General features: G+C 40.3%; 3 protein-coding genes across 6 annotated transcripts in view; 2 read left to right on the top strand and 1 right to left on the bottom strand.

The window, feature by feature from the left end:
* The window catches only part of LOC115736252 (transmembrane protein 53-B), a 391,123-nt gene that overhangs the window by 59,562 nt on the left and 314,255 nt on the right, over positions 1–17,306 (bottom strand). The gene's annotated exons all lie outside the window — the stretch shown is intronic.
* LOC115736242 (GTPase ERA-like, chloroplastic) lies at positions 46–6,418 on the top strand. Of its 4 annotated transcripts, XR_007196949.1 has the most exons (10): positions 50–542; positions 1,194–1,339; positions 2,219–2,359; positions 2,433–2,546; positions 2,956–3,081; positions 4,214–4,312; positions 4,442–4,543; positions 5,469–5,549; positions 5,780–5,965; positions 6,172–6,418. XR_007196949.1 is itself a non-coding variant. In XM_030667831.2 (9 exons), the coding sequence occupies exons 1-9, from the start codon at positions 173–175 to the stop codon at positions 5,864–5,866; spliced, it is 1,266 nt and encodes a 421-aa protein (XP_030523691.1). In that variant the 5' UTR covers positions 50–172; the 3' UTR covers positions 5,867–6,418. The 4 variants fall into 4 exon arrangements, 3 of the variants coding, with proteins under 3 accessions (XP_030523693.1, XP_030523692.1, XP_030523691.1); XM_030667831.2 differs by having other exon boundaries at positions 5,780–6,418; XM_030667833.2 differs by lacking the exon at positions 2,433–2,546 and having other exon boundaries at positions 46–542; positions 5,780–6,418.
* On the top strand, positions 13,503–16,725 carry LOC115736241 (mannan endo-1,4-beta-mannosidase 7). The gene is made up of 5 exons (XM_030667830.2): positions 13,503–14,116; positions 14,324–14,518; positions 14,696–14,818; positions 15,314–15,516; positions 16,034–16,725. Exons 1-5 carry the CDS (start codon positions 13,787–13,789, stop codon positions 16,467–16,469), a joined length of 1,287 nt encoding a protein of 428 aa, XP_030523690.1. The 5' UTR covers positions 13,503–13,786; the 3' UTR covers positions 16,470–16,725.

The following is a 17,306-nucleotide window of genomic DNA, read 5'->3' on the forward strand; positions in this document are numbered from 1 at the left end:
GGTGCGTTTGGGCTTTAGATAGAGTGCGTTTTCGATGGAGAACGAACAAGGAAGCTTGCTCCGTCAAGTGGGCGCATTATCCTGTCAGAATGGAAACTCCGCGAGGGACAAGTGTAAAGTACTCGGAAATGAGTAGACCGACGAGCGACTAGCACTGGCCGGAGCTCCGGCGATGGAGCTGTCTACGCACCCTCTCTCCAACGCAACTCTCTCTCCTTGCTCCTACTTCGCCTCCGCCGGCAACTCTTTCTTTCCTCTTCGCAGGAGCGCCTCCGCGATTCCGCGAACCGGATGCCGGTTCCAAAACAGGGAAACCGCCGACGCCGGGGGAGGCCGGCGCGTCGCTCTGGAGCGGCGCCGGCGGTTCTGGATTGACGAGCGAGAGAACGGCGGCGAGGAAGGCGGGGGAGAATCCAGCTCCTACGCTTCGGATGACGATGTGTATTTGTCGTTGAGCGAGAAGCCGGACCGGAGCACGGCGTTGCTCGATGATTACGAGATGGAGGAGCTCGATTATGCTTCTAACCCGGATCATAGAAGCGGTATGTGTCTTGTTTATTGGTTCGAAGTTCCCAACGTCTAGTTCCAGGGGGTGTTGAATTTTAAGTTGCACTATCGAGCTTCGTTCAGCGGTTTGTGTCTTGTATGTCTCTGTCTCCTGAATATATGGATGAATGCTTGAATTTCATCTGGGGTGGTTATTTTATTGTCTTTTTCGTTGCTGGATTTGATTATATTTGATCGAGTATAATTATATCCTCATGGAAGTTCTCTGGAAATGTGTCCTGTATCCTGAACATGCCTTGCAAAGTAGTCTTCCGGCAGCATTTTGAGGTGTTGTTTAGGCGAGGAGTGAAACAGATGTGGGTTTGCTTAATTCCTAGAATTTCTCCTAGTATCAAACTGTGGAGCATTACTGGAGTACTGAACCTGGCAAGGGTGAATGATTCCGTACATCTTGTAATGCTCCTGAGAGAGTATATTACATAGTGGAGCAAAAGTGGTCACATTTCACTAAAGCAATTGGATGACATGATTATTATGTGAAGTTTAAAATGTCATAACCTCTCACGTTTTGTTCCTCCACCGTGTGCAATTGACATGTGCTGGACCCCCACTCCCTGCCATATTTTCTTCTTGGCCTTTCCCCGGTGCTAGTTAGTTGTTCTTATACAATGAGCTATCAAATGCAGGATATGTGGCTGTCCTAGGAAAGCCTAATGTTGGGAAGAGTACACTTGCAAATCAAATGATAGGCCAGAAGTTGTCAATAGTTACAGATAAACCGCAAACTACAAGGCATCGTGTTCTTGGTATTTGTTCAGGTCCAGAGTATCAGGTACGAAGAACATTGTGTTTTGAGTAAGATATTCTTATTTACGATCTTCCTGGATCGGACTGAAGCAGTAAGTGGTTGTGTTAAGAGTTAACGCTATAGACAGAAGGTATAAAGGGAAACCCCTAGTATCGTCTATATGCAATGGACTATCTACGAGGGGACTTTTATAGTTGAATAGCTCGACAATTTCTTGTGTAGATTCACTGAGTAACCTTGGTATGCTTATTGATGTGTGATCCCTTCATTTGAGCATTCCTTTCCTCGCATTCTCCATTCTTATTGTGCATATGACGTGAGGCTAAACCTCCCATGTATCTATCTTGAGTGATTATAATACTTCATTCACTAGAGATGAAGTTGTCGGTAATATCTTTGAATTCTTCTATTTTTCTTTCTTCCCTTTTGACGTTATACAATCACGTAAGAATTACTCCAGAGACTTTTAAAGTGAGCATTTTCTGTTTCCTCGGTGAATGTTCATGAAAATGTCCATTTTTGTTTTTTCAGACAACCTTATAGTAGAACTGTGAAGCTGAGAGATTATAATCCTTCATTCACTAGAGATGAAGTTGTCAGTAATATCTTTGAATTCTTCTATTTTTCTTTCTTCCTTTTTGACATTATGCAATCACGTAAGAATTACTGCAGAGACTTTTAAAGTGAGCATTTTCTGTTTCCTCGGTGAATGTTCATGAAAATGTCCATTTTTTTTTTCAAACAACCTTATAGTAGTACTGTGAAGCTGAGAGATTTCAGGTTCAAAGACATTGATGTGAATATGGTAACATGTTCTACAGCAAATACATGAGTTAATGGTTCTGATCAGTATCTCCATGGCAAGTGTCTCTCCTTCCTCCTAATCTTCAACTATTCTTGCAGATGATACTCTATGATACTCCTGGTGTAATTGAGAAGAAGATGCACAAATTGGACTCCATGATGATGAGTAATGTTCGAAGTGCTGCTGTAAACGCGGACTGTGTACTAGTTCTCGTGGATGCATGTAAAGTACCTGAGAAAGTATGCATGAGTTCTAGAGAATGACTTGCATATCCTGGTTTCCGTCAGTTTTATGTGAAATTTGCTTATGTAGATTGACGAAGTATTAGAAGAAGGTATCCGGGACCTGAAAAATAAGGTGCCAACTCTGCTAGTAATGAATAAGAAGGATCTGATCAAACCTGGTGAAATCGCAAAGAAGCTCCAGGTTGGACTTTCTTACAGTTACAGGCATGACTGTGTAGACCTACATTAGATCAAACTCCTGCTGTCACTGTCAAAAACTTTTTAAAAAAGAAGATGGGGTGGCTGATTTACTTTGCCAATGTCATTGCGCACCTTGTGCTTTCCCTTTGCTTTCAATTTATTGGGGATTCGGATTTTGTCCTTGAAGCCCTGGAAGCTCTTATACCTCACTTGGAATATCAGTTTTCAACAGTCGTCTATTGGTGATTGTGATTGCATTCATGAGGTTAAATTTCCGCATATGCATGTCATTTCATACTAGCATACAGTCATTCTCGGGGCCAATTATCCTGTATCAATTTTTTATCTCCTAGATATGGTGTGTTGTATTCTCTAATCTGTGCCCATAAGATGATTAACTATACTTGCAGTGGTACGAGAAATTTACCGACGTGGATGATGTTATACCGGTGAGCGCGAAATATGGTCATGGTGTGGAAGATGTCAAGGACTGGATTTTATCCAAACTTCCTCTGGGGCCAGCTTATTATCCCAAGGCATGTACCACATTTCTTCTTCTGTGCATTTTGCTGTTCCAGAGTGCTGCTTATAGTATAATTCTAGATGTATTGTTTGCTAAAAGCATTTCATGCAAATGGTGAATGTTGAAATGATTTTTGGTAGACTAAAATGAAGAGAAGAGGCTTCATCTTATAATTTCTCTTCTCTTATGCTACAAAGAGTAAACAAAATTTACCTTGTTGGAGTGTTCAAACTCCACACCTGAATCAGAGTAGTTCTCATAAGATGCTTCTGTTGGAGATAAATGTCCTTGATCAATCTGAATTCAAGAGAAACTCTTAAGATAAATGTCCTTATAATTTCTCTTCTCTTATGCTACAAAGAGTAAACAAAATTTACATTGTTGGAGTGTTCAAACTCCACACCTGAATCAGAGTAGTTCTCATAAGATGCTTCTGTTGGAGATAAATGTCCTTGATCAATCTGAATTCAAGAGAAACACTTAAGATAAAGTAGTTGAACGATCAGCCAGGAACTGTAGCTTAGGTCCATCCAGTAGTATCTTCATTTCTCGATTATATGGTTGAGTGAGCAGTTGTTGGCAGGAAGTGACAGCAAAGCTTTTCCTTATGTTCTGGTGGGTTTGACTGCCTTTATGCAGTTTTGCTCTATCCAGTGCCACATGTCCTTAGAGAGATTCTCATAGCCAAGATTTTCATGACATATATCCAACAGTTAGCAGTGTCAGAGTGGCAACTTATGATCCAATAGTTTGAGTGCCTTTATGCAGTTTTGCTCTATCTTGGGCCATGTCCTTAGAGAGATTCTAATAGCCAGGATTTTCATGACATTTCTCCAATAGTTAGCAGTGGCAGAGGGGCAACTTATGATTCATGATGGGAGGTGGTGGCCAGACATGGCGTAGATGTTTTGGCAGTTCCTCTTCTTGAGGAGTGCAACATTATAAAGCTCAGAACTGATTATTTATCACCGAAACTTCTTATACCGAACCTATTTAAAGACTGACTCACATCTTTTCTACTTACCATCTTGCAGAACTATTGTCGTTCTAAATGAACCCAACTCGAAAGAGTCATGTTGGGGCTCTAGGAAAGTCTTGCTTCTTGCTGCGGAGGAGTTTAACTGTGTATTCCTTGGTTCTTTCAGGACATTGTTAGTGAGCATCCAGAAAGATTCTTTGTGGCTGAAATAGTTAGAGAGAAAATTTTCATGCAATACCGCAATGAAGTTCCTTATGCTTGTCAGGTATTCATAGACAATCTCAACTTTAACTCCTGCTTTCTGTCTGTCTTCCCGCACTCTTGAGTTTTGAGTAAAAGTGTTGGGATTCACATAATAATTTACTCTTTGGGTTTTGGCTTTTGATCACTCAAGGTAAACGTGGTGAGCTACAAAACCAGGCCAAATGCTAAAGATTTTATACAAGTGGAGATTGTTGTGGAGAAGAACTCACAGAAGATCATTGTAATTGGAAAAGTAAGCTCTGGATCTTGCTTATGTGGGAGAAAAGAATTGGAGAAAAGGAGAAAATACAGATATTTTTTTTTTTCCCTCTATATATTAATCGTTTCTGCATGATAGTTTCTAGACTGCACCATGTATGTCTGCTCCTGTCAACTTGAACTACATTAATGTGCTTTCTAAGGTGAGATAGTTCCATTCTCCGTTAAAACGGGCTGCTAGCAGGGCATGGACAAGCATAAAAAAGAGAAGTGGAGGACGTGCCTTAGCATGAGCAATTGTGGCTTGTTTGCTAATTTTGAGTCTTAGGAGCCTCCAAAGTCCAACATAACGATTAAGTTGAGAAAATTGGGCCTTTGTGCTACACGAGGACTCACGATTGTAATTACTTTATCCCTGAGATTTGCATGAACAGCATTTGCATGCATGGCTTGTAAAGCTTTCGCTATATCTGTACTTGTTTATAGCTTGGGTTATGGAAAGTATGGAGGGGCCACTCAAGTTTTTGCTTCTGATGTCGTTAACCGTTGTATATTTCAGTCCTTTATTCCGATATAAGACCCTGGACACTTGTTGCAAACCATCACCAGCTACTTGGGGACATATTCCAACCTCCTTTAGCAGATGCTATGAGGGAGGACCAACATTTTCTGTCATTTTTGAAAGACTACACTTTCAATTCTGTATATCCATGCATCATGTAGCATGCTGTCGGTTGGCTTTGTTTATTAGTATTGTAAGAACAGTTGTTATATATTTTGCTGTTAGCCTTGCATTTGGAATTTAACTAGTTCTTCCTTGTTGCCCCCAGTAAGACATAAGCTTGGACGATGGAGATGGAAAAGATGGATGTTCTGCTACACATAGTTTTGCCTGCTTTTCTGTTGGTTCATGCATGAGTGTATAAACTGGTTAATGTAGCTTTATGTATATTTTTCAGGAAGGTAGGGCTCTCAAGCTACTTGCTACTGCTTCTCGGCTTGATATTGAAGATTTCTTGCAGAAGAAAGTATATCTTGAGGTGCCTAATTACTCTCTACTTTTTCTCTAGCCCTACATTTTCTAGTCAAAAGAATCATTACATATGTAAAAAACTTGTCTATTTTGTTCTTTACAATCTCTCTTTCTAATCAGCTACAGTTAAGGTAGGCTATTCCGGGTTTTATATGATCAGTAGTTACATTACGAACATGCATTTATTTATACCAACATAGGAAATGAGAACATGCGTTGAGGCTAGCTGTCTGACAGGTTGAAGTGAAGGTGAAAGAGAATTGGCGGCAAGACGAAGGACTTCTCAAGTACTATGGTTATGGGGGACAGATTCGAGCACTATGACATAAATTTCTTCAGCATTTTTCTCGGCCCAACTTGCTATTCTGGAGGTCCTGTCACTGGGAAGTCTCGCTAGCTGATAACAAGATTGGATGAAACTGATTTCCATCTCCATCTTCTTGGTAGCTGAAATTCGGCCTTGGTCTTTGTTGATTTTCTTAGCAAATTTTGTCTTCAAAGGCCATATTTGCCTAAAATAGTTGATTGTGTCTTGGTTTGCCTGCCTTCTTTAGGAAAGGGTGCATTGTCTTCCTCTAGCAAAGTTGAGGATTAATTTGTTTTCGATTGATTTATTCGGTTTCTTTCGTAGAAAAGCTTATAGTAGACTGACTTGTTGTCAGTAGTGTGCTTCATCTCGGAAGAGCAAGGATGTGGAGGAGGAGCATTTCAGTATCATACTGCAGGTTTGCCCTTCGAACCAAGAATTTCGCGCTAATTCTGCTGTTTGGCAAAGTAATTTTGGCAAGATTGGAAAAGTTAAAGAACATTGAAGGTTGCGAATTGTTACATTTCTTCCTAATTGCTTCTTTGCTGTAAAAGGAGGCGATTGATTCATTGATCTTGTCCTTTCCATATGATATTACCCAATATCATTGCAATTTACTCGGAGGAAACATCAAGCTAAGGTTGGCAGCATCCCCAATCGACTTTTGCTTTCTTCGAAAAGAAAGAAAAAGGAGAAAAGAGGCGCAATTCGGTCCGTAATTTTAGGCGTGAGTGGTGACTTGGCCACTCCTGTGGGTTCAGATTGGAGTCCTTTTCTTTTCTTCCCATTCTTTTGGCCTTTTCCTACGTCAGACACGCGGTAGATATACCATGTAGAAATGATGTCGCGGTGAAATCGATCGATCATCATTGTTCGCGTGCTTGCTAATCTTTATTGCACGTGACGTCATCGTGTCTTCCGTTTTTACCTTGTTTGTTTTTTTTAGCTTGTTACGACATGATTGTCATCTAAACTACGTTCTCGTGATAGAGAGCCTAGTGCGGCACGACTCGCGATTCCATAGGTGAAACGATTCGTAAACAAAAGAACATCGCCTTACGAGCCGACAAGTGAATCGACCCGACCCTAGCAATATCTCGCGAATCGTTCCCACTCAATCGGAATTCATTTGAGGGCATACCCCAAGGAAAATTTGACGCGACTTGATAGCGATCCACCGAAGGGAGGAGCGTCGCTCCTGAGAGGAACGTAACATTAGGGCAGGTGGTGTGAGTTAGGGGGGGGTGCAGAGACACATGCTTTTGTCGTACGAAGGATCTTGAGGAGAAAATTCGTGGGGGGAGCGTCGCCATCAAGCGAACATGGCTGCGTGTGGAGTTGTAGGCCTTCGCTTTTTGGATGCTTCTACTACTACTACTACTCCCACCGCGGATGGCGTTGAGAGGAGTTTGCCCCAATCACATCCACAACAGATGATGTGCCGCTTTGTCGGTTGGTTCAGTGGACCAGTGAAGACGCGAAGGCAATAACGACAAAAAGGAAAAAACATAAGGTTAAAAAAGCGTAAAGGGGAAAAGGGAAATGAATAGTGTGTTTTCGCCCTCGTTTTTCCATCCTTTTTGGTTTTTGTCTATGACGTGCCCCGACCCATGTCATTATTTCACTTTGGGGCGGGCAATGCTTTCGCGCAAGCCTGGTACGCATGAGCCCCGGTGGGCATTAGCCGATGGACAATGTGAGTCTCACGTGAAATTTACTTAATCCAATAGCTTCGGTTTATTGACGAGTGAAGTAAAAATATTTTATTAAGATTTTTTTTTTAATCTTTTCTCATTTTTTGCTTCTAGATTGAAGCTATATCCTTATATTAGCGATATAAAAATAGTACCCATCACAAGAGCAAAAAAAAAAAAAAAACAAACAAACAAATAAACAAATGCAAAGTAACGAGTACCCAAAAAAAAAAAAAAGTGGTGATGGCATTCTTGAGTGTTCTTAGTCTCTTTATGTCCCAATCTTGTGAAAAGATCATCAAATGCATTCCTACTTTTTTCGAAAACCAGTGGATTCACAGAGTGCCTCTGCGTGGAGACGTAGCTCAATTTGAGTGAACTTCGATAACAAATTTTCTGGTGTGTTTTTCTGATTCGATTCTTTTATTATTATATTACGCTAATGTGGATTGTTTGCTTGGATTATTATTCTGAAATTGATACGCGATTCCTAACAATTGGTATCGTAGTGCAGGTTGGCTAATCGAAAACATCGAGGGTTTTTCGGTGACGTTAGATTGAAAGCAAATGATACGGTAAAAGATAAAATTAGAATCAATAAGTTCAATGAGCGGGATTTCGGATGGTGAAAACTCCAAATAGAGGATTATCTTTAGTAGAAAAATCTCTATGCACCACTTGAGGGTTGGAAACCCGAACTTGCGGAAGTGGATCCGATAGTAGAATTGGGATGAAAAATTCTCGATCGAAAGGTGTTAGGTGTGATTCGTCTACGGGCGACGAAAAAGACAGGATATCACATCGCAAAAGCAAAGATCGCAAAGGGAACCATAGATATTCTAATGAATATCTATGAGAAACCGTCCACATCAAATCAGATATTTTTGCTAAAGAAGTTGGTTAATATGAAATTATCTAACAAAGGTTACGTTGCATAGCATATTAACAGTTTGAAGCGGGTTACATGTAAGTTAGAATAAATCTGGATATGAAGCTACAAGTTTTATTGTTTTTGTGTTCCCTTCGGGAAAGTTACAACACCGTGGTGCAAGGAATTTCGAGCACCATGAAGAATGATTTGACTCTAGATGATGCTGTGAACAGTATCATGGATGAAGAGATGTGATGGAAAGTCTCAGGTGGAGATAAGTTTTCGTCATCCACATTTTCGATGGCACTAGCAGTGAAGAACCGTGGGAGAAGTAAAAGCAGAGGAAAATTTAGTGGGTGTGGCAAGTCACAATCTAGGAGGAAGAGAGATGTTGCAAAGGTGAGAGCTGATTTTATCACCGGACGGGACATCGTAGATTTCGATGAGAAGCCTACAAAAATAAGCATCTAGATGAGAATCAAGGAGCTAATGCGGAAAGCATTGAACCTTTGCTAGAAAACTTGTGTTTGTTTGCAGGGTTTGACTTGACGACAGATAAGTGGTTTCTTGGTTCTAGTACTTCTTTTTATTGCACCTCACAAAGAGATATATTTGTTGATTATGCTAGTGGAGATTTTGCGCAAGTAGTTGTGGGAAACAGCAGCAAGTGTCCGATTGTAGGAAAAGAAATTGTGATTGTGGACATCTTAGATGGGAGACATCTAATTTTGTGTGAAACTAGACATATTCCCGAGTTGAAGAAAAATTTGATAAACTTAACCAAGAAGGCATGGTAACAACTTTTGACAACTTTTAGATGTGAAAAGTGGAAGATAACCTCAGGGGCAAGAGTAGTAGTAAAGGGAAAGCGTACGGGTACACTTTACCTTCTCCAGGGAGACAATATAAGTGATATGGTTGCAATTACGGTGGCTACATGTAATTTATTTACTCTTTGGCATTATCGTTTGAGACATCTTGGTGAAAATGGTGTAAAGTAGTTACACTCAAGAAAGTTGCTTCCAAGTTTGCAAAAAGTTGAGTTGGATTTTTGTGAAAGTTGCATTTATGGAAAATAAAAGGCAATTAATTTTCAATTGAATGGGCGATAGAATAAAGGGCAATGGCTAGAGTTGGTTCATATTGATGTGTGGGAACCGGCTTAGGAGCTCCCTTATGGTGGTAAGAGATATTTTGTCACCTTTGTTGATGATGCGACAAGAAAAACTTGGTTCTATATTCTTAGAGAAAAATCAGAAGTATTCGGGATGTTCAAAAAATGGAAGACCATGGTAGAAAAAAAGGCTGATTATCATATTAAAGTTTTGAAGTCTGATAATGGTGGTGAATACATGAGCAATAAATTTACAGAAATTTAAGCCGGGAAGGCATACACGAGTTGAAGACTGTTCGTAAAACTCTTCAAGAGAACAATGTAGTCGAAAGGATGAACAAGACTATCTTGGAGCGTGCAAGATGCATGAGACTACATGCGAGTCTCCCATTATACTTATGGGCTGCTACGGTTTATACGATTGTATATTTGATTAATAGAAATCCATCTAGTGCGATGGATGGAGGAATACCGCAAGAGCAGTGGTTAGGTAAAAAAATCAATTATTCGTGTCTTAAAGTTTTTGGTTGTATTGTATATGCTTGTATTGACAAAGAAGACAGGAAGAAGGTAGATGCTAAGTTCCAAAAGTGCGTCTTTATTGGATATGGCATCAATGAGTATGGATATAGGTTTTGGGATTATAAGAATAAGAAAGTCATTCGTAATCTTACCCACCGGCTGGTGGCCGCGCGGGTTTGCGCTCGGTTTCTTTCACGAAAGGTCTTAGGTTCAAAATTTCGTGGTGCCAATGTCTTACCCGTGTCTTGTGGTGGTGGGGTCCCGCAGTTGCCCCCGAGGACTAGTTATGCTTCACCGCTGGTTTGAGCGCAAGCTCACCGGCCGCGTGGACACCTCGATTATAAAAAAAAAAGTCATTCGTAATCGAAATATGATGTTTCACGAAGAAAAGATATACAAAGATCATCAAACAAAGCATGAGACGACAAAAAACTAGAATATGTTGTGATGGACACAATTCCTGTGAAGGTGATTCTTGCATATCAGAGTGCACCCGAAGGAGAGATTCAAGAAGAACACGTTATTAATGAGTAGGTAGTTCAAGAGAAATGCAGTGATCCGGAACGGACTAATAACCTTGAAGTATTTGTTTTGAGGAGACCTATACGTGTAAGAAAGTCAAAGGTAATTTTTTATCAATTAACTAATATTGTTCTGAGCCATGTCATATATACAGATTCGGGAGAGCCGGAGACTTATGAAGAGACTAAGAAAGACACATCTCATATGCGGTGGAAGCGTGCTATGAAATATGAGATGAGCTCATTACTTCATAAGAAAACTTGGGAATTGATTGAGTTGTCTACCGGTAAAAAGTCTTTGTTAAACAAGTCGGCGTACAAGATCAAAAGTAAAGCAGACGATAGTATCAAATATAAGGCGAGACTTGTAGTAAATGGCTTTTCTAAAAAAGAAGGGATCAACTACTCCGAGATATTTTCACCAGTAGTGAAGATGGCATCAATCAGAGTTTTGTTGAGTATAGTTGCATTGGAGGATCTTCATATCGAGTAATTAGATGTAAAAACAATATTTTTTCATGGTGATTTAGATGAAAAGTTATACATGACGCAACCTAGAGGTTTTAAGGTCAAAGGTAAAGAACACATGGTGTGTCACTTGAAGAAAAGCTCGTATGGCTAAAGTAAGCTTCGCGATAATAGTACTTAAAGTTTGATGGTTTTATGGAAGAAAAAGGATTTGACACTGTGAGGCTAATCATTGTGTTTATTTTCATAAGTATAGTGATGGTCATATTGTGTATCTCTCTTTGTATATTGATGATATGCTAGTGGCTAGTTCTAACATGAAGAGAATCACAGAAGTAAAGATGTTAGCATCGTAGTTTGCTATGAAAGATTTGTGAGAGGCCAAGAAGATTTTAGGCATGAAAATCATCAAGGACAGGGACAGGAAAAATAAGAAATTATGGTTGTCATAAGAAGACTATGTAAATAAGGTGTTGAAGAGATTCAACATGGATAAGGCAAAATCGGTTGCGACTCCTCTAACGAGTCACTTCAAACTTTCTAAAGATATGTGTTCGAGTACTCGGGCTTTGAAAGTTGAGATGGCGGTAGTGGTGGATGTTTCAGCAATGAGGAGTTTGATATATGCCATGGTGAGTATGAGACCAAACATTGCACAGACAATGAGAGTTGTAAGTCGATATTTATAGGACTCGGGCAAAGAGTATTGGCATGCGGTAAAATGGATATTGAGATATCTAGGAGGTACATCAAATTACTCTCTTTACTATGGAGGTACATCTCTAGAATTGCAGGGTTATGTGGATGCAGATCACTTGGGTGATCGAGATAGTGGTAAGAGTACCACTTGGTTATATCTTCTGATTGTAAGTATAATAGTGAGTTGGGTATCTCAACAACATAAAGTAGTGGCTCTATCGACGACAGAAGCGTAGTATGTGGTGATCACAAAAGCCTCTAAGGAAATCATGTGGTTAGAAGATTACTTGAAGGAGCTATATCGAAAGCAGCTAGTGAGCACACTGTGGAGTGATAGTTTAAGTGTAGTGCACTTAGCAAATAACGCAGCTTATCACTCAAGGACTAGACAAATCAAGAAGTGTTATCACTTTATCGAGTTAGCACCGAAAGATAATGAGTTAAAGTTACGGAAGAGTGAAAGCTCAAAGAATCCAACCGACATGTTTACCAAGGTAGTAGACAGAGAGAAGCATACTTTCCGTACTACTACTATTGGTATTGCTCCGTGTTATGAGGAGCATCGCAGAGGCATAAGTTTCGGTTACTAGTTTTTTGAAGATCATAGATGCAAAGTTGCTTGGTGCATCAGGCATATTTGTTTTCAAATATGAGATTGTTGGCTTGTGAAGCCAAAATCTATTTTTTACTATCTTTTTTGTCTTTTCTCATTTTTTAATTCTAGGTCAAAAGCTATACCTCATATATTAGGGATATATAGGTAGTAGCCATCAAAAGCAAAAAGAAAGAGAGAAGTGAAAGGTAGAGAAGCGCAGAGTAGCGAATAAAGAGAAAAAGAAAAAATGAGTTGTGACGGCATTCTTGAGTGTTTTACATCTCTTTGTCTCCCGATCTTATGAGAAGATCATCAAGTGTATTCTTACTTTTCTCGAAAACTAGTGGATTCACGGAGTGTCTACGTGTGGAGACGTAGCCCAAGTTTGAATGAACTTCGATAACAAATTTTCTAGTGCATTTTTCTGATTCGATTTTTTTATTATTATATTATACTAGTGTGGATTGTTTGCTTGGATTATTATTCTGGAATTGGTACGCGATTCCTAACACGTTTCCCTTCACAAAGTGTCGATCGCAGGGAGGCAATTTCGTTCGGAATTCTTTAGTCTCGACATGAATGATGTGCTTTTAACTGGATCGAAGAGATGAACTTAAGTTCGACATGGATTACTATCCGGAATAGTGCTTGGGGATGTTGAATTACTGAAATTCAAAGAAATTTCATCACTAGTTGCGGGCGTGCGTGATAACCATATTATTTTTTTTTTGTTCTTTTTATTTTTCTCTATTCGCGAGAACAAAGATTTGGAACGAAAATTCATTTGGTAAAACAATCTCATTTTTCTATTTTGGGACAAAATTTGTGTCCAAAAATATGTTTGGAGCATAAATAAAAAGAAAAAATTTTGTACTTTTCTTTTTCTGAAACAGAAACAGAATAAAAACTCTTATCTTTGTCGGTCTCGAGCCGTCATCCGTGAGTGATCGCAACCGTAGCTCCGCCTCTCATCTCAATTTTAACTTTTATCGCAATCATAAAATTTTTATGTTATTATGAAATGATTTTTTATTTTAAAAATAAAAATTTTAAATCGTTGTCAAACACGTATCTTTACGCTTAAATTCGTACGGAAAGGTTTTTCTATTCTGAAAGTCGTCTAGAAACACAGGATCAGAAGTTATTTCCATAGTACAGTAGCTAGTCAGTCTACAGTAGCCGGTGTCGCCATACTGGCCTAGGGAAATGGGGCATCCCGAATCGCCATAGATTTTGCACCCAACTGCAGCAGAAATAATAGGACAAAGCCTCTCTCAACTCTACCATATTCATTTCACGCAATAAAGCGAAGGACAGCTCCTTTAAAAACCTCTTTAACCATCCTCAACTGCATTCTCTGCTTTTTCAGACAACGCTTTCATCTTCTTCCCTTGCTCTGCTTCGCCATTCTTCATCACTCACGCGATCCTCGGAGAGCGAGCAGTGAAAGAAAATGAAGCATTTCGCGTTGCCTCTTCTCGTCGCCATTGTCGTCCTCCACCAAGCTTGTTTCCACGCCCGCCAAGTGGAGGCCGGCGATGGGTTCGTGAGGGCCAGAGGGATACACTTCCTGCTGAACGGAAGCCCTTACTACGCCAACGGCTTCAACGCTTACTGGCTGATGTACATGGCCTCTGACCCTTCCCAGAGGCACGAGGTCTCGGCTGCGTTCAGGGAGGCCTCGAGCCACGGCCTAACAGTTGCCAGGACTTGGGCCTTCAGCGACGGTGGCTACAGGCCTCTTCAGTACTCCCCGGGTTCCTACAATGAACAGATGTTTCAGGTTGATTTTGATTAGTTCTCACAACGATTCTTCGTGAAATTAGGATGGTGGGTCTTCAAAATGTCGTAGATTTCGTGAGCACAAGATACTGATCTGTTTCTTCTTTCTTCGTCAAGAGGGCAAAGCAGACAACTTTCTTGGTATATTAACGTCTGGGTTCTTGTTTTTTTTCTCTCTCTCTCTCTCTCTCTCTCTCTCTCTCTCAAGGGGTTGGATTTTGTGATAGCTGAAGCCAGAAGGTATGGGATCAAGCTGATACTGAGCTTAGTGAATGACTATGAGAACTTCGGAGGGAAGAAGCAGTATGTGAATTGGGCTAGGAGTCGAGGGCAGTACTTGACGTCTGATGATGATTTCTTCAGGAACGCTGTTGTCAAAGGTTTTTACAAGAATCACGTCAAGGTAAAGCAAAGGTTACATCAAAAAGTTTTTTTTTTTTTAATCTCTTTTCGTTTTTTTTAGTTTCTTTTTTTCTCATTATGTCTCAGATCTTTCCTTGTGAATCATGGTTAAGGAATTTTTTTTTTTAGCATGAAATGGTGCTATTCTTTCTTATTCAATCAATCTTTGCTTCCGCAGACCATTCTCTATAGATATAACGGGTTCACTGGAGTACACTACAAGGATGATCCAACCATCATGGCTTGGGAGCTCATGAATGAGCCTAGATGCACATCAGATGCTTCAGGAAGAACCATTCAGGTCACAAAAGAAGTCTGGTGTAACCTTGAAGCAATGTAGCTACTCTAATTGTGTTAAATGGATTCGGAGATAAATCTCCTGAAAATGCATTAGAAACTTATTAACGGAGTTTGGGTCCTTTCTTCTCTGATTATCATCTCTAATCGACCTCCGATGAATTTCAATTTCTCCTGGCGTGCACTAATTCATTGAATTCACATGTGATTGTACATGCTTGTTCTGCATCCATGGCAACAACTTCACTTCAGAAGCAAATACTTGCATCTGAATTCTGCATGACATTGCCAGTTCAGAAACGTAAAGTTCACATGTCAACTTGCCATTATCTACTTTTGTGCTACCACCATCATGAGCCGACCCCTGCATGAATTGTAGTAAAAACAAAGAAGAGATTCTTTTAAATGTAGTTAGTGAGTAATAATTGCCAAACCTTCTCGGTTTCCTTTGCAAAAAAATTCTGAAGCTCAGACCGAATTGTTGGTGCTTGGCTAACAGGCTTGGATAATGGAAATGGCTTCTTTCGTGAAATCAATAGACCGGAATCACTTGCTTGAAGTGGGTCTGGAAGGATTTTATGGACAATCAACTCCTCAGAGGAAGGGGCTTAATCCTGGCTTCGATATTGGAACTGACTTCATCGCGAACAATCGCATTCCCGGGATTGACTTTGCCACCATTCACTCGTATCCGGACCAATGGTACCTCTTCTCTCCACTGTGAAAGGTCTCCCTTTTGATATATGAGTACAATGAACTGCCAAAAAGTAGCTCAGACTTGCTGTCTTAAACTGGGAAGATGAAGATTGTAGACTAGAAACTTCTGTAAGCCTTAGGATCTTGATTTCTGTCGTTATCCACCGGTCTAGAAGAACAATTTGTCTAGAGTATGCTAACTGAAGGCCACATACAAATTTATGAATGACATGTGTTTGCTTTAATTGAAACATGCTTTGCTTTGGTATAAAATCACTCCTCGTAGATGACATTGATTCTCATTTCCAGTGTAGATGCGATGATAAATTATCCTTAAGATCTTCGTTGTGCTACCTCTTCAGGCCTAAGAGACCTCTTTACCAATCAATGTAAAAAAGCGTATAAGTGAGATTCAAATCATATTGAGTTCAAATATCATGTTACAAGTTTGATGAACACAATCATAGTTTCGATGGCAGAATTTGCTTACCACTTGTTAATTATCTCCTTGTGGGATGAGCAGGGTATCAAGTTCGAATAATCAGTACCAGCTTTCCTTCTTGAGCAGTTGGCTCAATTCCCATATCCAAGATGCTCAGTACGTCCTCAGGAAGCCGTTACTCCTGACAGAGTTCGGGAAATCATGGAAGGACCCAGGTTTCAGCACTTACCAGAGAGACCAGCTCTTCAACATGGTCTACTACAAGGTGTATGCGTCAGCTAAAAGAGGTGGGGCGGCTGCGGGAAGCCTGTTCTGGCAGCTTCTAACCGAAGGCATGGACTCATTCCGAGATGGTTATGAGGTCGTCCTCAGCCAGAGCCCCTCGACTGCGAACGTCATTGCGTATCAGTCCCACAAGTTGTATCAGATTCGAAAGATCTTCGCAAGGATGAGAAACGTTGACAGATGGAACAGAGCACGGAGTGCACATAACAGGGGAACGCCGAATGGGAATTGAGAGCGTGCATTTTAGCAAAACACTATGCCGGTTTCGCGAAAATCTAAAGAGTTACAGATTACAATGATGTTATGTTTGGGAGTGGGCAACCTCTCTTTAGTGATGAGTTGGTTTCTCGTCCAGGAGGGTAAGCTAAGATTAAGCATAAATGTGTGATCTTTATAGGTTTCTGCTCATGTTGAGGGCATCATCCGCCATTTCAGAAGCTGTTGTATGGGAGCTTAATCAGTAACGATGACTTTAAATGGTTTCAAATTAGCTCATTACCACATGATGTGTTATAATCTTCATGTCGCTTCGACATTTACTTTCCAGGAGGTTACGAATAAACCAGGGCTTTACGACGGCTACGACGGCGGCAACATCACAACAGAATTGGTTTTCATCTGTTTATGGTGACCAGTCGATTTTCGTTAGGCAAGAACTGAACATTTGGTCCGCTAGATGCGCGAAAGTTGATCGATAACCTAATCTATTGATCATATGAGGAACCTATGTAAGCTAGCCATTCTCTCGAATTTTGATGTTCGCCTTGGAAGTCACACGGCGACCGCCGGCTAATGTAGGATGTGATGACTGGTAATAATAGTCGTTCACCAGAAAACATCACTAGTAAACCTATCATCCACGAAAGACATGGAAGCCGGTGTTCAAAGGCACGAGGAGAAGCGCGATAAATGACTATTTCCGAGGATACCTTATCAACATCTATGATCCCTCGTTCTAAACATTGTTGTATTCTACCTCATTCTATCGTACCTCACAGCTACTTCAAAGATTTTCAAAGACAATAAGCTGTCTTTTCTTTTAACAAATTACATTTGTTTCGCGAAAAAT

Source organism: Rhodamnia argentea, chromosome 11 (genome assembly GCF_020921035.1).
Source record: "Rhodamnia argentea isolate NSW1041297 chromosome 11, ASM2092103v1, whole genome shotgun sequence".
Taxonomy (NCBI): domain Eukaryota; kingdom Viridiplantae; phylum Streptophyta; class Magnoliopsida; order Myrtales; family Myrtaceae; genus Rhodamnia; species Rhodamnia argentea.